The sequence below is a fragment of the Chelon labrosus genome (genome assembly GCF_963514085.1).
Source record: "Chelon labrosus genome assembly, chromosome: 9".
Classification (NCBI taxonomy): Eukaryota; Metazoa; Chordata; class Actinopteri; order Mugiliformes; family Mugilidae; genus Chelon; species Chelon labrosus.
Genome location: NC_140359.1, coordinates 10409275 through 10433961, shown reverse-complemented (window position 1 = coordinate 10433961; position 24687 = coordinate 10409275). Strand labels below are relative to the sequence as shown.

The following is a 24687-nucleotide window of genomic DNA, read 5'->3' as shown; positions in this document are numbered from 1 at the left end:
AGAGCAACCGGGCAAAAGGTTGAAGTATTTTTAATCAGCAGAAAGCAGCAGTGAGCACGGACACGTCACTGAAATAAAATATACGATGTCTATACTGTAAACTAGATGATCTGATGTTTTCTTCATTGCAACAAACCTGTATATGGAACTGTGGCGTCGTGGTTAGAGAAGCAGCACGGGGACCGAAGGGTTACAGGGTAGCATCCCGTTCCCATGGCTTAGGTACCTTGAGCAAGTGCCTAACCCCCTAAATTGCTCCCCAGGTGCCACCCAAGTGACAGCACACTATCACTAGTGTACACACACACACACACACACAGAAATCATTTCCCCATGAGGGGTCAATAAAAGAATACGTTCCTGATACTCCTCAGAGGCTGGGTGCATGAATTTTCATTTTTTATTCTCTTGACCCCAAACTTGTAGTATCCAGGAAAACAAACACAAACACAACAAGTGTGTGTACGAACCATAAATGTGTGTGAGTGCGAGGAAGCATCCAGTTACAATCTCTATCGTACACACGGGAAACCTGAGGACTGTTTGGGGCATCTTTTTACCAACAGGCTCTGTGGACTTTCAGCCAGTACCTGGTGAAACTCCATCTGTGTGGGTTTAATATTTAAAGACTGTCGAGAGTTTGGTTCCCCTTAGAGATCAGGATCAACCCATCCTCGTCCTCCTGGTCAGCATAGCGGCTCCCGGCATGCACTGAATCTGATCTGCTCCAAGAACCAGGTAGATATTTCTACACTCTTAAAAGTAAATAAGTCTTCTGATTCATTCATGTGTATATTTTTTAGTTTGTGTGCTCATTTTGTACAATTGCAAATTTTGCAGATGACATTTCAGTAGATTCAGTGTTATTCAGTAAGAATAGTGTATAGTGCATGGTGCCAGTTTCTTCTGTGTGGTGGAAGATTTATTCTCACCCACAACTGTGAAATAAGGGACAACTGAAAAAAAAAATCAAAGTTTGGGATTTTCATATTTTCCTGTTGAGAATCATGAAGCTTATAGTAGCTTGGAGAGGCTGACAAAAGGATTGTGCTCCCTGAGTGAATCTGCTGTGTGAGCTTTTCGACATCTGCAAATAGTTTGAGGGTTGAGCAAGGGTTCATAGAGAAGATTAAAATATTTGGGGATTTAAATTGTATTTAAATTAAAAATTTCATCTTTCTCGGCTTCAATGTGATTTTAACCATCCTTTCTCTGCAGATTTTGAACTGATCGAGTCGCACGTGCTAACTTCCCAAGAATAGCGACAGCCGACACACAGTTATAGGCACAATGTACGTCAACCCCTCTGGAGCTCATGGGTCTTATTCACTGACCTTCCTGGGAAAGAAAGTAGGGAGGCATCACTCTGTGGCCCCTGCAGGCAAGCAACGTGAGTGTCAAGCGAAGTAGCAACCAACAAACAAACACACTTCACATTGCTGTCGGCTTTTACTCGTCATCGTGGTGATAATGGCGTAGTGTTTTTGTTCAACCTCATATGATATTATATGTCACAGAGGAGGCTGCTCTGTGTGGTGAATGCATTCCAGACAGGCAGGTGAACTTAGACAAGGTTTAAATATTTCAGCTGCTCCAATGCTCCCTTTGTGAGGCAGTGGAGCCGACAGTGTATCAGAACAAACACATACTTTCTGGAAAGGTCTGGTTGGAGATCTGGATATGAAGGCCAGCCGGGCCCACTTACACATATGAAAACTACAAAATGCTTATAGATAAGGTGACTGTGTGTACACTTGAATCTGACACTTTTGTCATCTGGTGAAAGAAATAGAAACAGATCATTGTTCATGGCTTGAATGCAGTGATCTTTAGGTCATACAAGATTTACAGTATAAATGTTTTGAATATTAAAAAGTCAGTTCAACATCACAGTGAGCATCTGAATCTTATTTTGTCTCTCAGTTGCCTGGGAGACAACTATCAGGTCTCCTTGCCCTGAGGACAATGCAGTGTCCTCGCGGGCTGGTCAGGTCCCAGTGGCAGCGCAGGTGCTAGAAGATCTACCAGGCAGTGTACAAGAGCTTAAAGACGAGAGGCCATGTCCAATCATTCACAACACGCAGTTTGACCAGCATGAAGACAACACAGCAGGTCAGACCGTAGACTCCTTCTGATTTACTATGTCTTCCGCCTTCGGATCTGCTTCTGCCTACCTTTGGAGCTCAGTCAGAAGATGTGTGTGTGTGTTTTTTTTTATATTTTCTACCATCCTTTTCTCTAATTCCTGACATGATTTCTGTTTCTCTACTGAAAGGTATTTCTGGGAGGAAAGTAACAGCATGACGACACGCCCACATTCCTGTATGAGGAAACACAGAGGGGAGAGGGCGGGATGGGTGCAAGAGATAGGAATGATGAAATATTCAGACGAGGTCGTTTTATGGAAGCCTCAGTATTTAGATTAGATGATCTTATGAAAATAAACAGGGACTAACTACTTTGTTAACTAGAATACAGTTATGTTAATGATCTATATTATAAGTCTAATAACCAGAAATGTAAATATCTGTTAAACTGCATGTTCATCTTGATAATAAAGATGTAAGGCATATCTTATAAATAAATGAAATCAAAAAGGTTCAATGAGATTTATGTGTTTTGTTTTCCCTGACACTGCATCCATGTAAGGGCAATTAAACAATCATAAACGCATTATAAACAAATATACTGTATAGGCCATTTTTTTTGTCTTTGGATGGAAAGGGCTGAATGATTTTCATTTTGAATTTGTGCTATGATTGGTTTGATCAGTCAATATCCAACCTTAATCTTGGCTAGAGCAAAATTCCACATCTAAGCCCAGAGAGTAAATAATAAAATCTGGCTTCCATTATGCAACTGAATATTTATAATTGTTATAAATACCCTTTCAGCAATAGTAATTCATAAAACTCAAATTTTAAAAGTCACATAGCACATCCGTTGCACTTTAAAGTAATACGTACAATCTGTGGTTTTATCTGTCCTTGATTTTACACTCTTCTCCTTAATCTGATTCCACCTGTCCACCAACATTTGCTGCATCGTTCAAGCCGTCAAAAAACCCCTGTGGATGAAGAGGTGGATTGCGTTCAGGCGCTGGATCAGCACAGACCGGAGGAAGAACAACGGACAAGAGGTCAACCGAGGTGCTATAAAAACACAAGGAAATAAAATATGGAGGAGGAAGAGGGGTAACAATGATGCAGCATGAGTGGAGGAAGTGTTCAGATTCTGTTGTCCAGAAAGCGGCAGTAACGTACCAACACGGACATGTATTAAAGAATTTATCTAAATCCAAATAATCAAATTACCAAATTACAATCCTGCAGAAGAAGAGGCTCTGTGACAGAAACTGAATTTTATTATATAGGACATGGCATTATTAGATTATTGATCCTGATCCACTGGTGTTTACGCAGACCTTTACTGTTAGTAGTTTGTAAACTAGTCTTGGGGTCCCCATCTCCAAAACGTCACAAGATAATGCCCATCTAATCTCATGGGCAAAGAATGATGAAAAAGCAGTCGGTACGTGTACCTCTGTGGGTCTTTGAAAACTGACAGTTTGCTGGAACTACTAACACTTCAGAGATATTTGACTAGACAGCCCAACTTTGCAAGAGGTCAGATGGTAAAACATTTGGGAATCACATGTTTTAAACTTTTACAGTATATTATGTCATATTTTTGTTCACGTGAGCAGCCCAATGAATTTAGTTAAGACACTGTGGTGAGACAACGCTGGTATTTGAAAGATGTACGGCAAGATTACTGTAGTTAATCAAAATACACACTAAAAGCTGGGTCATCATCATGAAGAGGCAGTGGAGCAAATATATGTGACACTAGGATGTCTAAGTGACTATGAGTTAACTTCTGTGAAATTTGTAATTTGTAAAAGACAAAAAACTGAACTGTGCAAAATCCTTCTGAGAACTAGCTGAAACTAAACTTATAATAAGTCTTCTGTGGGAGCTGCGATTAGAAAAGTGAAGTTTGCCGGCAACTATCAATTTCTACGCCTTCTCTGAAATAAATGGTAATGTGCAACATGTTATTTCTGCAGGCTCTGAATCTCAGGTGCCACACAGCAGTGATGCAGATCAGGCAACAGGAGCTGAGAGGACGCTGGATGCCAAAATTTACATCCCGTATGAGTCAGCTGAACTCTGCATCGCTCAGGTAAAATAATGAGCATCATCACAGGACAGGAGCGCACTGCAAATACTTCACACAGCAACACATTTACAGAGGAACCAGATTTACATCATTAGACGCAGCCTCTAGCTCTACATCAACATAGCAGAGCACCATATTCAGAGCAGATAACAGGGAACACTAAATATTTCTCAGACATGTGACTTATTGCTGTGCCCAGCTGTGCAGTGAGAGGACAAGCAGACACACAATGAAGTCAGTGTCGGACACCGTGTTGTGCTCTCACTCACACTCACATGGCTACCCTCATGCTGCTGCTGTGGCCCCAGAAGGCATCTGATCAGCAGAGTAATAACATGATAGTGCTCAGTGTATCTGAGGTCTGTTGGTGCACGTCTCAAACAGATAGCCGAGGACATGGAAGCAATGAGGAAGAGACACCTGGAGGTGGTCCAGGAGCTGGAGGAGAACTTCCAGATCACGGCGCTGGAGAACCAGGTGAATAGGTGTATGAGTGTCTGTGAGAGAGAGAGCGCATAGCAGTGAAGCTAACTCTGTTGCGTTGTCAGGAATGGACCATGCAGAAGATCAGATCTCATTACCAGAACAAGTTAAACACTCTGAGGAGGTTTCTGGACCTCTACCAGGAGAAGGTGGAGAAGAAGAAGGCACAGTGGGAGAAGAAAGTGGAGGTGAGAGTCAAACACAGCCAACTTCCTGTCCTGCTCTCTACTGCTCTCTAGTTTTCAAGTGGTGTACTTTGTCTCTCAATTTTGTATACGTGTGTGTTGGCACACAGTTATGCCAGTTATGTCTCTTCTTGACTGGTCCTATTTTCTGCAGGGCTTGACAGCACAATACGAGCTGTTGCTGGAGGATCAGAGAGCCGAGAAGAGGAGAAATAAAGAGGAGGCCCTGCAGTGGCACAGGGAAAAGGTTGGAGAGCAATTTGGCCTTCATTCATAACCTCTCACAGCTTTTATCTGTCTTCTGAGCTGGAGCACACTCTTGTGGTCATATCACCATAATGATTATGAGACAAACTTTGTTCACATGTGTTTATCAGAGCAAAATGCTGGAACTGTTCTCCACCAGGCTGGATGTCCTACACACCCACCAGGCCTCCAGTGAGTCTGTCTACATTCATGAATATTTAAGACCACAAAATCACTGACCTATGCATACAGTTATTAATGTCGTTACACCGAACAGCATTGCAGGAACTTCAGATGGCCAGACAGGAAATAGGGAAAGTCCAAGAACTGATGATGATTTCACCACAGGAGCAACAGCAGGAAGCAGCAGGGGAAGGTGACAGTTCAGAGAGCCAAGACCTTTCTGCACAACAACAGGCCTCTGTGAGTTGGAATCAGTTACCATAACAAACTTCTGCTTGTATCAGTGACGCAGGATTAAAGATCATATATCTATCAACAAAGCAACAAACAAAGGAAAACTGAAAAAAAACTTGTGTTACTACAATGAAAGGATGGGAATTAACTAAAGATCCATCTGGTATTAATACATCAAAACTCATATTTACTGTTTTCAAATGGCAGCAGTGTTGTATTCTTTTTTAACTGTAATAGTCTGACTATTTTACTTTATGTACAGAGCTGCTGTGACTCAGATCGACCACTTGAGGGGGCTAAAGCTCGTCTAGAGGAGCTGAAGGAGAGCCTGTACCAGAGGGAGAGGGAGATCACTGAGCTGCTGGAGGCCGAGAGGACTCCCATCCCTCCTGTCCCTCAACCACCCTGCAGCATTCTGCTTCCCTCTGTCATACACAAGGTCTAATATTAAACATGTAAACCTGTTGCTAACTGCATGTGTCCCAAGTTATTTTATAGTATGACGCCTTCTGTTTTCTGTCCTGATTTTGTGACTGTTGCACTGCTTTGTTTTCCAGGCTCATGCAGTTTGCAGCGCTGTGTTTGAAACCAGGGCTCTTTTGGACCAGATGATTGAGGAAAACCGGGTTTCTCTGATCGAAGCAAGAAACAAACTGGAGCGTCTGCAGAACGTCAAAGAAGAAAGCAACGATATGGAGAAGGCTGCTGACCAGGAGGGGTTAGAAATCATGGAAACAGTCTGAAATAAATAAACAACATATGCTTTCATATTAGATGGCATAGTCAGTTACACTGGTCACACTGGTAGTAGTGATGTGCTGTATGGGACGAAGAGTATCATGAGTCAGCTGAGCGACGATAAAGACAGTCTTACTAACTTATGCTGAGCTATATATGTAAACTATTTTTTTTATTCCTCTTTACAGGTCAGATAAATATGAGTCAACTCTGTCTCTCCTGCAAGAAACAGTGAGGAAGTATGAGGTCTGTCAAATTGCTTTAGACTGCATCAAAACAGGAGAAAGTCCTGTAATAAATGGTAACTGCACATCTTAAGTTGTGTTTGTCTGCAGCTGTACTTTAATGTAACTGTAAAAATATAAATCAAAGGTTAACATTTATTCTCTGAGCAGACTGTGCCATCTCAGAGCTGGAGGCCATCCTGGGACAGGGGACAATCCAAACCACAGATGGAGTCAAGAGTGTCGGTCAGCAGCTGCTCCTGCTGCAGGATCAGGTTAGCGTCTTGTGACACAGGTCAATGACTCAGGTTAGATCCCAGAAAGTCAAATACAGAAGTGACAGAAAGGAGAAGAAAGCATTAATGTCTCAATTATTATAGCAGAAACACACTGCACGACCAAAAGTAGTCCAACAGGGCACCAAACAGGGCTCATTTTTCAGTCAAAACGCATTTTACTGTATATCTCTTGCACTCGTAACTGTCACAGCCATGTGTTATCATGATTTACCTCCAGCTGAAGCAAGAAAAAGAAGAGAAAAAGAAAATAATTGAGAACTACACCTCGGAAAGGACATTGAGGAAGAAATATTACAATATGGTGGAAGACATGAAAGGTAGACCAAGATTATGGTACCACATACATTTGTTCATTTTCAGATTTAGGCCTGACTTTGGAGGCTTTTAATGTTTTAATGTTTGTTTGTTTTTTTTTCCTTAGGTAAAATAAGAGTGTTCTGTCGGATTCGACCAGTGAGCCGGACCGAAGCTGCTCAGGGTGGAGCCATTGTTGTGGATAAAATAGACGATTACTCTGTCACCGTGGAAACCCCTCGTGGACAGAGAGAGTTTCAGTTTGACAAGGTGTTCAGTGCTGAGGCCTCTCAGGAAGAACTGTTTCATGACACAAACCGGTGAGGGTGAATATGCTGCTATATATGATACAGTATATCCACAAATGTTCATATCACAGACATAATGTGATTGAAATGTGTCTTTTTGAGCCTCTACTGTACATTTGTACTGCTTCACCCTAAGTTAATGTTACTTGTGTTCTACAAAGTATCATAATCAAGTGACTGCCTTCATCTCAGCAGCTTTGAAAATATTTATTCCTGCAGGCTGATCCAGTCAGCCATGGACGGTTACAACGTCTGTATCTTTGCCTATGGCCAGACGGGCTCAGGGAAGACCTTCACCATGGTGGGGGACAAGGAACAGAAGAACCCGGGGATCATGCCGAGAGCTTTTAATGCTATATTCGATATCATGCGGGAGAACAGCTCTAAATTCAACTTCAAGGTAGCAGACAAACCTTGTTTTCTTAGATTTTACCGCTGCTTAAAAGTCCCTCTTTCCTCCTCTGCTTCTTCCTCGTTTTACCCCAGGTTTCGGCCTATATGCTGGAGCTCTACAATGACAAGCTGCAAGATCTCTTTGTGAGCCAGGTTGGTGAGGCCCATGCACAGCCTCAATCCCATGGCCAGGCCAGGCGGGTGGAGATCAAGAGGAACAGAAAGGGGGTTGTGTTCGCCCAAGGGGCGGAAACAAAGGAGGCTTCCAGTGCCCAGGAGCTCTACGCTCTGTTCCAGCAGGCCTGTGCCAACCGACACATCTCAGCCACCAGTGAGTGTTCTATGTCGTGCAATACCACCCAGTTCAAACAGGGCCCTGCTAAATGGTTTGGATTAATCCTGTTACTTACAGTTAGTGAGGCGGGGTGGCAGCTAAGTGCATCATTACTGTGGATTGTGTGATGAATGGCAGAGTAATTCAGCTGTAAATCAGCATACTGTATGGGAGCAACATTGGTTTATAGAAATTGAGGCTTAATCAGTTGTCAACATTGTTGTAGTCCAGACCTCTTGACTACATGATACTTATTTGAGAGAAGCCTCAACAAGACACAGCGTTACAAATTTTAGGTTCTTCTTGTTTTTAAGCTGTATCTTCTTGTATGTACTCAAGAGATGAACGTGGAGAGTTCCCGCTCCCATCTCATTGTTGGCATCATGGTGGAGAGCAGGAATCTAACTAATGGGAGTGTGAGTAACGGGAAGCTGAGCCTCGTAGACCTGGCAGGCAGTGAGAGAGCAGCAAAGACTGGTGCCAAGGACCACCAGCTAAAGGTTTGGTCATGGTAATGTTTTAAATGATGAACATGTCGGATGTTTATAATAGCCTTTTTAAATTCTCCCACACGCTCTGTTCATCTTCAGGAGGCAAACTCCATTAACAAGTCTCTGAGTGCATTAGGTGACGTGATCTCAGCTTTATCTGCTGAACTGCCCCATGTTCCATACAGGAACAGCAAGCTGACACAGGTAATCATAAACAGTAGACTCACAAGAACGATAAACGCCGCAGCAATGAACATTAACCTGCTTTCTCATGAAATGTAAACTAACCTGTAGCCTCGCAGGTCAGTTACAATGTTTATTTTCCTTAGGTGATGCAAGACTCTTTGGGAGGAAATGCCAAAACGCTCATGATCGTCAACATCTCTCCTTCAGAATGTAATCTTGAAGAAACTGTCACATCTCTTGTGTAAGAAACAGAGAATGAGAGATTAATGTTAAATTGTTTTAGTGGTAACGATCTCTACTTAATTTTACCTGAACTTCTTGAATGTTCCAGCTACGCAACAAGAGTGAAGGCCATAACCAACCATGCTCAGAGAAATGTGGAAAGCAAAGAGATTGCCCAGCTGAAAGAGGTGCATGACTAAACCCTGACCTATATCAAAAAACAAAAATAAAAAGTTGATCTCAGCAACGGTCAAAGTAACTTATATCTTGTTTTATTTCTGATAGGTGATCATGAAGCTGAGGTCGGGACAGACTGTGGAAGAGGAGGATGTTTGAACTGTGGCGAACTTAGATTGTCATCATCATGTGCATATGGACTATGTTTGATCACGTGGAGGGATGTGGGGCATCATAATGGGGACACTGACAGTTGCTCTCAGAGCATTGCGTGCAGTTTCTTAATGGCTGCTTCGGTCAGAGTGAGGCCCCCACATTACAGGGCATCATGTATAACTGAAGAGGCACATACAAAGTCACTTAGTCATTTAGTCTGCACTTCTATTGTCCACAGCCCATAATCTGCTCCTATACTCACACATTGATTGCTGGGAATAGACACTCCCTAGCACGCAATGTTACATTATTATAAATTTTGGTGGTTTCTGATCAGAGATAGGCTCAGTAACATTGTAAACACATCTTGGTTTGAAGACATGGAACTGGCCAATTTGCAGGCAGCAATGCTTCACATAAACTCTACAGTTTTATGTAAATTTACCACATACATATTTATACGGTTTCATATTTATAGACTTCTATTGATTGTGGAAAAGACAATATTTGGATCGGTTCTGGTGTTTGTTGGTTTGTTTTTTGGTCTCGTATTAAAACAGTCACGGCACAAACAGTAACACCAGGGTCAAGGTGGCATTTTAGAGCAGAGAGAGGGACAGCATGTTCTATAAGTAGACTACTGTATGTTTTGTCTGCAGTTGGACCCGGCCTTAATTATCTGTGCTGCAGACCACACAAGTGGTCCTCTATGTTACGCCACATTAGAGCCATGATTCCTGGCTTTGCATGCTATAGTTCATTGGCTGGTTTAGATCAGAGCCTGCTCAGCACATGTTGACTCTGATTTGTTATTCTTAATGAAGGCCACAGTTTAAATTATACTGTGAGCTCTGTGCACAAGAACAAAGTGAGGGACAAAGGCACAGTGAGGTACAGAGAGCATATGGAGAAGGATCAGGGTTGATGAGGGCGTTATCTCAACCTGTACATGGCTTTTGTTAATGAATCACCACAAATCAATTACAGGATTTGTGACTACATAGGGAATGATGCCTTTAATACAATAATGTAAATTTGTGTTCATACAATTACTAACTACAGACCAACTAATCTGTCAGTGGGTCTGCTCAGGGGAAACGTGGCCTAGTGGTTCAAGAAGTGGTTTTGCAACTGTTGAGTCACTGGTTCCCCGTGCCTGGCCTAAGTTTGGGCTAGGCACCTAACCCCTAAACTGTTTCCATAGGTGATTATGAGGCTGCCCACTGCTCACACTGTGTCCTACTCTCTGTGTGTACAATTGGATGGGTTAAATGCAGAGAACAAATTATCTGTATACTGTATAAATTTGGCCAATAAATCTGATCTATATTAATAAATCATATGTATAAAATTCTACATTTGGTTTACAATGTATATTTTAAAATGACTTTCTTTGATGTATTACTTATGTATGTTTGTGTTTTTATCAAACTTCTAAAGAAAATTGTTTGGAAGGAATATTGAACAAAACAAAACTGGGAGAATATTGTCTGACAAGCATCCTACGCCTTTGATAGATGTCACAGGTGAATTAGTTATTAACTCACTAACAAGAACCATGCCTCAGTTGATACAAACAAACTTTATTGGTTAAAAGGACCGGAGTGAAATAGATGAGGGATGAGACTGGCCGAGAGGGTGGGGGTATAGGGGATGAGAGGGGTCAGACATGAAGGAACCCAAGTAACCTTGTCCTCAAGGTTCTTGCAATGAAAGAGGGAAGAGGAAAGAAGAGAGTGACGGGGGGAGGGGGTTGTGAACAGAGAGAAGGGGGTTTGACCCAAATTTATAGGTTGGTGCAGGAGTGACGTGAAAGGTATACTTAAGTTATAATAACTTTATCAATAGCGTGTCCAGTCATTGCTCTGAACCTTTAGGTAAATACGACTTAAATAAAAATAGCAGTTCATTCATTCATATTAGTGCAACACAGAGATTAAGCAGGTTATATTGTTTTATTTCCATATTACATGTTTTCATAAAGACAATGTTTGACAGGGCAAGACATTAGTGCTTTTATGTGAACTAGATTTAACTAACAAAAACCATTACACAGGATACGCTTCACACTATGTGCCATTTATTTCACTATTTTCTCTAGTTTTCATGTCAAAATAAAAAATAACACTGTTTAATGGCAATGTGCTCAGTGACTTTTAGTAGTCTAGGTTAATATTTAAAAGAGGTAATTCAAGCTTTCTGAGATTATAAATGAATGAAAACTGGATACCTGAAGACCTATGACTGTTATGATAGCACACAATGAAGCTCAGTCAGTGTTAATAGCATTTTACAACACTTCAATTCATTCACTAATTCAAGATCCACCGGACAAATAAATGAGCAAAGACAAACCTTTACCGTTAAGCAGCTGAATGAGAAAAAAGTTTAAGAAGAGAGTCTAACTTTTAAACTTTCAGTTTAAAGATGTCTATGAGTAATTCGGATGGAGTCCCTTTTTTGTTTGAGAATATGCAGCTTCTTCACGTTTAGCTCATGAAAGTAGTATCACAGTTGAAGCAGAAGGGGATATAAGAGGCAGCATTATGGGGATGAACCCTGCATGATACAGCTTGAGGTATGAAGCACTGATGACCAATCTGAAACGCCGTGTACTAGTTTAAGACTAAACATTTAATGAGGGACTGTTTTCAAGCTTCAGTTTTTAATGTGATGAGATTTGTAGGCAGAGGAGCACTTTGAATGACCCCCGCTCAACAAATATTGTGTTCAGTTAAATTAAGTTTGAACAGATTCAGTTTACGCAGATATTTCTCTGATGTTGTTCACTTGTGTGCTTATGGTTTTTACCACATCAGCCAAAACAGAAACTCAGTGTCTGCCTGTGAACAATAATGAGAGGAGCTTTATATCTGTGGAATCATAACCAAAGACAAATAATTATAATTAGTATTTGTGTTGTGATATTTCAAATAAGCCACAGAAAAAAAAAAGCATCATTTGGAGTTTCAGAGGGTCTAAAACCTTGATGAGACGGTAATCCTGTATGGACGTGGTTTCATAGTCAAACCAAAATCGGTGCTGAGATCCAGCTCCTGCCCTGGAACATTTGCAATCCGCAGCCCGTGGAGCAGCGTGGTGAGAAAGATAAACATCTCCAGTCGTGCAAATCCATCACCAAGACAGCGTCTCTTCCCCATGCCAAAGATGAGAACCTTCTCTGTCAGGTCCTTGTTGAGGAGTCCAGATGGACCCAGGAAACGCTGTGGGCTAAACGTGTCCGGATCACCCCAAAGATCACTGGGAGTGAAAAAGATGAAGATCAATAGAACAATAAAAGTACAAGACACATTCTTATGATCTGAAAAGCACAAGTTGAAAGAGACAGACTCCCTTGCGAGTCAAATTCAAAGTCGTAATGCATAGTCATTGCTTGTGGCTACTTACACATCATGATTGACTTGATACTGGTTAATGAAGACACATGTATCTTTGGGAATGTAGTATCCATTCAGGGTGATGTTTCTCGTGGTGCTGAAGAGGGGCAAACCAACAGAAAGCTTTAATAACAATACAAACACTGTAGCACGAATTTACTGCAAACAAAACTTCTGTCTTACCAGTGAGGTATGGTGAAAGGAACATATGAGGCATGACGGAACACTTCATATATGAAGGCCTCCGTGAAGGGCATCTTGGGCTTATCTGAAAACCTGGGCAGTCTGGCTGAGCCAATGTGCTCATCTTAAAAACAAGAAACACCAACATTAAACAAAAACCAAGTAGTTATTTTAGCTCACAAGACTTTTGTCTGAAACGATATCTATGTATTTGGCTAGGTTTCTGATATAGCTGCACCATTGTTATCTAAAAACTAAAACAAAGGTAACTGTTTCACCACTCATCTAAGTGTCTTAATTGGTTCTACGTGACTGGAGGGAAGTTTAGGTTTTTAGTAGGAACATCTGTAGGTTGGGCACACCTGAATTTCACAGGGCTTCTGTTAAGAACCCAATGCCCACTGACAGATCCAAAAAGTTTCACCCCCATTTACTCCATCAGTCTGATGTTTCATCAGAACATCATTCACTAGAGGAAGAAAACAATATCAAAATACATTTCTCCAATTACAGGTAAGTATCTGAACCGAACCTAAACTCCTAAAACCTAAAACTGAGGAGGCTACGTGGATGAGTGGTGAAATGTCTTTAGGAAAACCCACCAAGTCCTGCTGCCTTGGTTTCAGCTTTGTTCTTTGGATATACTGTGATCTGGATGACTGAGAACTGTCCTGTGTCCTGTTTGTCCCCAAACAGTGGCTCTCTAATGACCTATTAATAGGCAGACACTCCAGACTCAAGGCATGAATGAGGTTAAAACCTTTGGGGACAGACTGTGTTGAAATTGGGTGATAATTTGGGTCTTGGCCCACCTCTCCTGTTCAGAGATGCGTTTTCTCATTTTAAAAACAAATTAAAAGCTGGAAAGTTGTCAGTTGCAAGACACGCATCTTTTGAACATTGCAAGAAGCATGCACATCCTTCAGGTCAGTTTTATAGTACAAGTTGTTTCAAAAATAAAAATTTCCATAAAGCAAGGACCCATTGTGCACAACAATAAATAAAAAAACAATAAAAGCTTCTAAGTCCATTAATTGCAATTGTTTTCTAGTTCATTTAAGTGATGATTAAGAGAAGATTGTTGTCCCGTGTGCGTTCAGTGCCTTGCGTGTTACTGCCTTTGTGTCTCTCAGGAACTCTCTAACCCCTCGTTCTGATTCATCCCGTCTCCTCCTAGGATCTCCCCGTCTCTCTGCCTTTCTCTCTCTCTCTGTAAAAATGCAACGTGCCTCAGAACAGACCAGTACCAGTTCTGTCAGCTGGCTTCAAAAGTACTTCTAGCGTCAGCAAATTCGTCTGACCTTTTGTGAGTTTCTCTCGTGGCTGTTGGATTCTGTCTGCCCAAAAGGGGCACTCTGTTTAGCCATTGTGGAGTTGTTTTTTTTTTAGGTTGTTTCTGCCTGAAATTGTTGCATTACGCAGATGTCACCTGTTTGTACATTTGTTACAGACAGCTGCATTTCCACTTGTGTGTGTCTTTTTTAATCTACTGTTTTTTGAAAGATCTACTGTATAAGGAAAAACATGCTCCTCTAAAGTTTGTAGTTTTGCCCTGCCAAAAATAAAGTACCAGCCACAATCTCATGCTCTTTGGTGATGTGTTATTTGTAATCGGTGATGACCAACCATCTGTGTTTTGGTAAATGGAGAAACACAATGACTGTGACTCATTCATCAGTTTGTTTACTGGATAAGGCCTCATTCCTTGGCATAGGATGCCTCGTTTCTATTTTCATTCATGAAATCATTCTAAAAGGGCAGTGAATTAAACTATGTTCACTTTTTAGCAAAGATTTAACCTGATACAAGCAGGTACAATGTGGATCATTGTAATACCAATAATAATAATAATACCAATCTCCTGGTGTATTCTGTCCTGGACGTCAGGAAACTTGATGAGGTACAACAGGCTCCACTGTAAACCAGCGATGATGGTGTCGAACCCTTCAGAAAACCACAAACAACACCACCGCAGTGAAAACAGAGCAATCATTGTCGTCACTGTGATGTATTAATCTCAATACAAGCATTATGATAATATGCAAAGTCTGTCTAACCTGCTCCGAAGATATCTATGACAGTGTGAATGATCTGAGAGTTGGAGAGCAAAGATGTATCCTTGTTTTCTTCTCTGTCTTCACAAAGTGCGATCAGAGCGTCTGTGATGTCCCGGATACAGTTCTGCCAACACACAGTATGATGGAAAACATAAAGTGGTTACTGGTTAGGTCGAGAATAAGTTTGAAATTTTCAAGCAATAATTGGGATTCATATGTTCAGTTGGCAGTAATCATAGTTTTAGTACGACGCGTGTCTTCCAGTGGGTTGCTAATTCCTAATTAGAGTGCGTGCGAACGTTTTAACCACTCTGCACAAGAACAAAGGTCCTTCCCAGGGAACTTGTTTGTTATTTTTTGGCTACAGTTGCGCTCACAGCCACTTCTGTATGTGTGCAATGTCAGATTAGATAGTGGAAAGCAAAGTGGGACAAATCTAAAGAAAATTACACTGACAGACACGTCATCTGGGCTGTCCTGAAAAATATATAGTATTACAAATCACTGCGGTGGCATTATCTTGATATTTTTGTTCTCTGAAACATCACTTTTGCACGGAAAACCCATAGAAGTATTCCTTAGACTTGCCCAGACTTTAATACAATGGTTTAGATTTAGAATAAATTTAAAAAAAACATGTGGCGCTCAGACAAACAATCAAGATTTCATTATGCAAGGCTGCAAATTGAATGTAAATTCCCATCTGCATGTGTATTTTCCAGACTCTTATCACCTCTTACCTTATCAAATGTGTTGATGTGTTCCTCAATGCTCTGTTCCATGAATCCGTTCATTCTGTGAATGTGCTGGACCATCTTTCTCAGAGACGGACTCGGAAAGTAGCGAAACACGGGGAAGAAATCAGCCAGGTTCCCTGCTGCAAAGATCCTCAGGACCTCATTGTTGATGTGAACAATAGCGAGAAACTCCTTGTCATTGTAGTCATACCTTTTCCCAAAGCAGAGTGCACAGACAACATTTGCCACTGAGGCCACCAGGGGTACCACTGGATCAATACCCTTCATATCATTGGCCATTTCCCCTTTAGCAGATTGCTCCCGAATCACCTCCACCATCTCAGCAGCCTCAGCACATACATGTTCCTCCAGAAGGCAGGTGGCACCAGATCCCCTGGGCTCAGCCTGCGAGAAAGACCGCAGGGCATTCTTGCACAGCTTCTTATGGAGCAGCAATGCAGGTCCATATTTCTCACTGAAGGTCATACTGGTCCCATTGGCAACAGCAGAAAAGGTGAAAAGGTCGGGTCGCCCTGCAAAAGCGTCACCCTGCCGAACCAGCGCCTGCCTGATGGTGGTGTACCCACTCAGGACAACAACAGTCAAAGACCCCAAACGCAACTGCAGTAAAGAGATAAACAAATGACTGAATAAATACACAATGCTTGCTCTGTCCATCTACACATATCTCCCACAAAAAAATTTTTTTATACCTTGAACACATCACCATACTGGAGCCTCAGACGGGTTAGAGAGAGATGAATCTGGTCCCCCATCTGGAGCAAATTCCCAACAACGGGCCATGGTGCGGGTCCAGGAGGAGGAGGGTATTTGGAGTGGTCCAGCTGGGAGTCGTGCTGGAGGTGGAAGAAAAATCTGTTCTTTTTCCGGCCCCTGAGGGCCATCATAAGGAGGGCGAAAATGCACAAAGCAACAGTGACACTTGACAGAGAAGCACAGGGGTTCTCCTTGATGGGCAGAGTCCAAAACAGGTTGGGCCTCATGATGAAAGAATAAAACACTGAGAGAAAGAGAAAGAGAGGAAGAAGGGGTGAAAAGAAAGTATTTTACCTTTTGTTTGTTAGAGGGAAAAAGCGGTCCAGATTAAATTAGTCGGAATGAATAAACTGTGGTGGGCACTGAATGCGCTTAAAAATCAAAGACAAAATGAGAAAACTCACCACACAATGCCCAAGCAGACACCAAAAACACTCCACAGGCAGCAATTTGACGTCTGAATTTCGGGATCTTGTAAATGAGAGTATTTCACACAAGGTACAGGACGTCCCTCTCAGCAGCAGCAGCCGGGCCCCCTGCAGAGGGAGCTGCTGCCAACTCACAAAAAGAGAGAGAAGAGGGGCGCACATGCCCAGAACCTTGAGTCCGGCCCAGGCAGCCGGACTGACTTAGCTGGCTGGTGACTTCATCAGTCCATTTGACCACAGTCGGAAACCATACACGGCAGGGGCCCCTCCTCTCCAGTTCTTATTGAAAATAAACAAAGCTGCAGTGCACAGATTGTTAAAAGTTGTGAGATGTGTTTGAAACTGTAGAAACAGAAGAATGATGATAAAACAAACAGTATCTATTTTAAAGGAGTAAAACTGATTTTTCAGTTTTGCAGTGAATGTTGGTCCATTATTAGTTAAATAACACAAAATATCATAGCAAAAGTTCTGTCTACATTTAGTTCTGTAACTGGTTTTGGTATTTTAAAGGTCAGATCTGTTCAAGTAAATATTCACAAATCCCTAGCACGGTTTTAAGAACAGTGTCATTTCTATAATTTGTCACAAGGGAGCGCTGGCCATCTGTTTAGAATGACTTAATGCTACCTACAATTTTAGCTGTGGTTGTGACAAGAACCCTCCAAATCCTTGCTCTTTCCACCTTGTGGATGTATTAGAATAATAGGTCTAACTTCTAAACTTTTTAGCAGTGGCAATCAAACATCTCAGAAAGAAAGACGGATATGTTTGATGAATAGCTTGTGGATTTATCTACCGTCACAACAGTCACCTGATATCAACATAATAATTCAACACCTGAGAGTCTATTTCTCTTTTGTTCTATCACCTCATTTTTTATTTGTTGTTGTTTTGCTGCATTTACTAATTTATTAGATCTCATGTCTTTATCTCTCATTTTCACATTTTTTTTCCCTCAGTGTTCCCCAGTTCCCTCACTGTCTCTCCATCTTTCATTCCCTTCATTCCCTTTTCTTCCTCACTCTCCATCCAACCGCCAATTTAGTTCAAGCTCAACTGTGGGACATTGGGTGCTATCAGGCCAAGCGACAGCTCCTTTGACCTGGTGGTCCACATCCTCTCCAGGCTGCCTGTCCTGTCATTAGCTTTGGCAGACACGCACTGATTCTATGGAGCCAGACTAGATGGTAAAGTGTCTAGAAGTAGAATGCGTTGCTTATATTTTCGAACAAAGCTGAGAACACGGTTACAGATCTAACACACACAGCCCAAAACCCTTAGACAAGCATGTAGACAAGCTCAACATGTAGCTAGACTGATTATTATTGCATCTGTGACAAGGATAGTTAGTGCATGTGTTGATCACCTTAATTACCCCAATGAAGCACATAAACCGTCATGGACAAACAAAATCTGGATGTCTTAAAATTCTCAGCACTTTGAACCTCAGTAGATAACAGTTTCAAGTTAAGAGGTGGATGAATTAGTATGGGAAGATGGTTTTCACTGTTTTGAGACCAGCTCTACTGATCTTTTTATTGTTTAACAAGGGTTAATTACAGAGGTTATGTTGTCCCAGGGGATAATTCTCAAAAGGACGTGTGTGTGTGTGTTTCCGGACAGATCAAAATCGGTGCACCAGACAAAGTTATGTGATCGCATTGTTCCTGGGAGACAGTGAAGCAGCAGGACATCCCTTATCAAAGCTAACATCTTCCCAATTATGGTTGCTGCCTTGTAGATGGTCCTGGCAGGCTGTACTGATTCAGAGACCACGAGTAATACATGGTTATCACTTCAAACCTGACAAAGATTTCAGGCTTGACTGATGCAACTTGAGGTAGCACCTGTTTGAATTGTAAAAATCATCTTTATTATGATGAAAGCATTTTATTGGAGTTGATATTTTTTAAATATATAATCTGTCAATAACAATACAAATTGTCCTGTACAGAACCAAGAGTCTGAAAAAAATACATCTTAAATGTAGTAGGGTAAAAAGAACGCCCACTTGTACTTACTGTAAGTGAGGACCTACCTAAAAAGATGAGAAAACCCTCAGTTGGCTACCTTTTGTTCTAGCCTGTTCAGCGCCCTGGGTGAACTTCAGTAATGCCAGCCCTCACAATCTGTATAGCAACAGGCTAACATAGTTCTCCTAGCCATCCTGTTTCATCCAGTATCCTCACTATCACACTCATAAATAGGTGGCAGCAGCATACCTTTATCATTTGAACATTTTTCCTTCTTTTCTTTTTTTTCTAAACTGGTCCCCATGGCGACTTTGACCTCTTCTTCTCCATGGTGTTCTCAGTGAGAATCACTACATTACCCATCAGTCAATAGCCAGAACTATAACAATTCACGTTGATGATGTACACGCTGCTTTTGTAGTAACTGCATCATTAAACACAAACCAGAACATTCTGGCTGTGAAATGATGGGTCTATGCTAACAGTAGAAGACAGTAGGGGCCCCCTTTGACGGATTTCGCAAATTGTGACTGGGTGATAACACATATGTGTGTTATATTATGTGACGTTATAAGGCTGCCTAGCCCCTCCAGAATCCAGGACAACAACGAGTTATTTATGTTTCCAGTTTGATTATTACACATAGAATGCACATTAAAGTGTTTAACGGTAAATATTTTGTTCGCCAAACATTTAAAATGTTTGCCTTACTGTGATAATTGCCTGCTGAGGAGCGCACGCCTGCCAGCTTCGCGGGGCACGTGGAGTAATGCCTGGATTATGCTTCCGCGTAGTGATCACGCAATGGTCACGCAATGGCCACGCAGTTGCTTGGACGCAGTCGTGAGACCGTGATGGTTCTGCGTGGGGTTTACGTGTCGAAATGCAATTCAATGCCACACCGGTAGAGGGCGCTATGATTTTTTGTGACCGACCGACCGAGACTCTTGTGACGTATCTCGCCTCGTATAGTTATTTACCTTCCGGCTTTTGTCGTAGTCACAGTGAACGATGGACACCGAGACAGAGAGACTGGCGTTGGAGCTCCAAATTATTCAAGCAGTGTTTATGAGTGGAAATCGGAAAAGCGGTCTCCAGCGGATGTAGTTAGCGGACCAATCACAGCCAATGCCGCTGTGTTGCTGCTACGTTGCTGTTGCGTCGCCTCGACGCACGTCGAGGATTTTTGGGAGGTGCACGTCTGGCCCTTGCGTAGGACGTACGGGGGTCCGCAAGGACGTAATAGGTCCGTACGCCCCCTCGCGCTGTGTCAACGCGGAAGCATAACTTGGGCTTAAAGCAGGATTGGTTCCGTTTGAAGAAGGGTTAAGCCCAAGTTATGCTTCCGCATTGACACAGCGCGAGGGGGCGTACGGACCTATTACGTCCTTGCGGACCCCCGTACGTCCTACGCAAGAGCCAGACGTGCACCTCCCAAAAATCCTCGACGCGCGTCGAGGCGACGCAACAGCAACGCAGCAGCAACGCAGCGGCATTGGCTGTGATTGGTCCGCTAACTACATCCGCTGGGTGGCCGCTGCGTGGCCATTGTGTGACCATTGCGTGATCACTACGCGGAAGCATAATCCAGGCATTAGCGCGTTACCTCCCGGTACGTGATTCTGTTTTCTAACGCCGAGAACTGCAGGTATGTGAAGAAGCTCGGTGGTCCGCTGAGGGTGAGAGGAGGCAGATGGCGGCGGCAACATGCCGGTGACCGGAATGGGAATTCGCCATCACTCACAGGTTAACAAACTTTTTACACCCAAGAGATGCTTTACAGTCATATAGTTTGTATTTGCATTCAAAAACACTGAATTGTTAATGAAACATAATGACTGTAGGCTACTGTTGTGTGATATGTTTGTCCTGTGATAGGCTACAATAAATGTTAAAATATGCTGCTGCAAAAGTCTGTATATGTAAAGTCCAATGTTCTTAATTGTCCATTAACAAATTATGCAAAACTTTGTACAAATGAGCCATACATGATCAAAGTTTCATTTTTTATCAAATGTGATGAAGCACACCTCTGATAGCACCTTTCTGGACTGCTCATTGCTGTCCGTGATCTTTTCGGCCCAACTGATGCCCAGTCCACTGTTCAGAGCCAAGCCCGACTTTGTGGTGCCAGTTGTGACCCTTGACCATGAGGCGTTACGCTGCTGACAATGCCAGTGATAGTCTCTGTTCACTCACGGGTGGGGAAGGCAGCTTATGCACAGGGTCACGTGATAACAACTGTTCTGGCTCAGTGATCCAGATATTCACTTTTCACCAGTGTTCAAACATACTTTACATGACATAATAACCATGAGTCGCAGTCTGATAACAGATACAGCCATCAGGGTCTGAACCAAGACCACAGATCACAACATCTAGAGGGATCAAGGCCCTGCTCATTCCAATCCCAGAACCATCAGTTGTTTACATTAAGGTAATAACTCAAGCAGGTAACGGTCAAAGCAATCAAGGCATTTTGTCTAAATACGCATACACAGAGTTCCACAAAGATTCGCAAAGACTATAGGCCAAAGCTCTCAGAGGATCTTTTGAGGTGTTTTACAGCAGAACAGTGACGACAAATAGAAAAAAGTGAAAAACAGGAAATATATGTAGTTTTTATATCATCCAAACATGCCTCATACATCCTGATGGGAGAAAACATTCTTACTGGTCAGACTGTGAGTTTAAACATCTGGTCTGTACTGGAGCAAATCCAGAGCCTGCTGATAACAGGTTCAGTTGCCTTTAATAAGGCACTGTGTACCAGTCATGTCATAATTTTAAAAGTATTCATGGTTTGTGTCAAATTATTTTTGATCTGCTTGTCATTAGAGGAGAAAGGAGATGTGGTTTCAATCAGATAAAATATTATGGGAGTCCTTTTTACTGGTCCTTCAGAGGATACAGTAATCACCTGGGAGAGCATGCCAGTGGATCTGACTATATGACTGATATAGACTCCCGCTAAATATCACGGAGTCTGCTCTTATTTTAATCAGGCCGAGGAGAGCTGATAATAACTGTCTTTAATCTGCTTTTAGAAAATAAGCAGGGGATATTCAAAGGAAAAATGTAGTCAAAGAATCTGTTTCTGTGTTTTATTCTTTTCTAATTCTCCTCTGGTGTCTTAGCTGTTTATCAGTAATGATTGGCATGAGTCATGCAGCAGCAGAAAAATCCCTGTGTATAACCCCACCACAGGGGAGCTGCTGTGTGAAGTGGAAGAGGCTGAATCATGTATTATCTGTTTATTCAGCTAAATAAATAGAACTGACTTGATTTTGGTGACCACCTCATCAACTCGAACATCTGATAGGAAGATGTGGACAAGACAGTAAGGAGTGCCGGAGCTGCCTTCCAAATAGGATCACCCTGGCGATCCATGGACACCTCAGACTGAGGTTGTCTACTTAACAGACTTGCTGACTTGGTTGAGATTTCCTACTGGCAGTGAGAAACACACTCATACATGCAATAAATCTTCAGTTTAAATTATTGTTCCTCAAGACAATGAAGCAATGGTACGTACACACGTATTACTGTTTATCTTTAGACACTAGAAGCTCTGGACTCTGGCAAAGTGTTTCTCGTGACATACTTTGTAGATCTGATGGCCACAATAAAAACCTTAAGATATTACGGCGGCTGGGCAGACAAGATTCATGGCAAAACTATCCCTGTAGGTGAAATGGCATCTTTTTACAATTGGTTAGCAACAACTGAGTGTTAGTTCAGGCATGCCTTGGACATATGGACAAAACCCTTGAATTCAGACTTATGTAGCTGTAAAATAAAAAAGACTAATCTAAGACTCTGTTAAAGACGGTGATTTGTAGTGACTCTGTTCAACTCTGTGTTCAGGCTGGGTTTCACCTAGGAGTGGTGAACATGGTGCCAGGTTATGGTCAGACAGCAGGCTGTGCTATTTCCCACCACATAGATGTAGACAAAGTAGCCTTTGCTGGATCAACGGCTGTTAGTAATTTTGAACAGAATATCATTTCCTCTCCTTTGCCACTATTAATATTAAATCTTTCACTGTACCGTATAATGTATCTCACATTCTTGTCATCAGTTGTCAGACCTATCCAGAAGGCTGCAGGTAAAAGCAGCTTGAAAACAGTTGCACTGGAACTCGTCGGGGAAAAAAAACTAAGTATTGTCTTTGCAGACTGTGACTGTGAGTACTTTTGTTTACTGGAATACTTTACAGTAATTTCTTAAAATCTAATGTGTGTATATTTTGTGTATATGTATATCAGGACGCATTTGTGATTCTTACTTACACCTGCATCATTGAGCCTTGGCTGTCTATGAAGCCTGTCGCCATTTCATCTCTTTTGCTTCCTTTGACAACTTCTAATAGATATTGACCACTGCAAACCAGAAGCACCCCATAAGAGCTGCAGTTTGGAAATGCTTTGACCCAATCCTCTAGCTGTCATTATTTGCCCCTTGTCAAAGTCACTCAAATCCCTAATCCTTGTTCTGTCGATTGCAAATCCCACCCACTGGTCATAATGTCATGGCTAATCGGTCTATTACTTCATACAACTTCATATTTGGTCCCTCTCCTCATTTAGAAAGTGTGACAGGGCACTAATGGGAAACAGAGATTATGCCTTACAACCTTTCTATTTCTGGTTTAGCTGCAGCATTTTATACTCTGTCTATGTCTGTCTTGCAGTAGAGTATGTGGTGGAACAGGCCCATAATAGTCTGTTTTTCAACTAGGGCCAGTGCTGTCTGGCTGGATCCAGGGTATTTGTGGAAGAACCAGTCTATGAGGGCCAAATCCAAACCCACTCCTACCAGGGGTCGATCAGGGACCACAGGTATTTCTTTTTTTGACCTCCGATACACCGATAGCAGGGACTTTTCATCCAACCCATCGTCTTCTCAAATGTCACAAGATGAATTGTGCATCGCCAAAGAGGAGGTACTCCCAACCACCAATAGTGGTCTGTGTCTTTATTCCGCCGCTGACTTTTATCCTGATGCAATTTCTTTAACACTGCCAACACTTTCCCCTTCTTTACCCTCTCAGATTTTCAGTCCAGTGCAGCAGATCATGCTTTTCAGTAGCGTCACAGAAGTCATCCGAAGAGCCATCGCCACACACTATGGCCCTTACAGCCTCCTCCATGGTCTGGTATGGATCAAAAACGTCTGCACAGACAGTCTGAATACAAAGTAGTAAATGATCAAATAATTACTTAACAACCATTTATTCTTATGTAATGTGGTGAATAAATTTGCTTTTTTTCTAGGGTGAATTGCTATAATGCCATGACTACTCAGTGTCCATTTGGTGGATTCAAGATGTCTGGGAATGGGAGGGAAATGTGAGTGATACTATTATATATTTCTCTACATGAAGTATGTGCAGGTCTGCTGGTTTGCCTACATTTCAGTGTTTTTTTGTTTTATTTCAGGAGGAATATGGTCTTCAGGAGTACACAGAGGTTAAGGCAATCACCATCAAAATCTCACAGAAGAACTCATGATGCTGACTTTTTCTTCTCTGCAACCCCGTAGCATATGGCACCTTAACGTTTATAAGGCACCATCAATTCTCTGTTACTTCATTAACATTTGTTGTTGTCATGTCTGCTGGGAATGTCCACATTTTCATAATATCTTGACAATGGTATTCCCCTTCCTCTGAATATCAGTATGATAATGTCAGTGTTTCTCTGGTGACAGTTTAGTGGACACTGTGTAGTGGCATCTTTTAGGTGTTTAGTAGCTTAGAGAGCATGTTTCTGTTGAAAAATCACAATTTAAACA

General features: G+C 42.0%; 2 protein-coding genes and 1 pseudogene across 3 annotated transcripts; 2 read left to right on the top strand and 1 right to left on the bottom strand.

Annotated features, from left to right (window-relative positions):
* The first annotated feature begins 4173 nt into the window (after positions 1-4173).
* kifl (kinesin family-like) lies at positions 4174-6175 on the top strand. Its single transcript, XM_084552392.1, has 2 exons — positions 4174-4659; positions 4731-6175. The coding sequence occupies exons 1-2, from the start codon at positions 4579-4581 to the stop codon at positions 4902-4904; spliced, it is 255 nt and encodes an 84-aa protein (XP_084408518.1). The 5' UTR covers positions 4174-4578; the 3' UTR covers positions 4905-6175.
* A 6082-nt stretch (positions 6176-12257) lies between these two features.
* cyp1d1 (cytochrome P450, family 1, subfamily D, polypeptide 1) lies at positions 12258-16714 on the bottom strand (the record flags this gene model as incomplete). The annotated part of the gene is made up of 7 exons (XM_084551238.1): positions 12258-12596; positions 12744-12830; positions 12917-13040; positions 14771-14860; positions 14974-15097; positions 15714-16331; positions 16424-16714. The coding sequence occupies 7 exons, from the start codon at positions 16712-16714 to the stop codon at positions 12314-12316; spliced, it is 1617 nt and encodes a 538-aa protein (XP_084407364.1). The 3' UTR covers positions 12258-12313.
* Positions 16715-20598: 3884 nt separating this feature from the next.
* Positions 20599-24504, top strand: LOC311493182 (aldehyde dehydrogenase 1A1-like; annotated as a pseudogene). The gene is made up of 9 exons: positions 20599-20637; positions 22029-22133; positions 22214-22347; positions 22451-22876; positions 22973-23077; positions 23585-23836; positions 23945-24093; positions 24168-24242; positions 24333-24504. The product of its transcript is annotated as an aldehyde dehydrogenase 1A1-like (transcript).
* Positions 24505-24687: the final 183 nt, after the last annotated feature.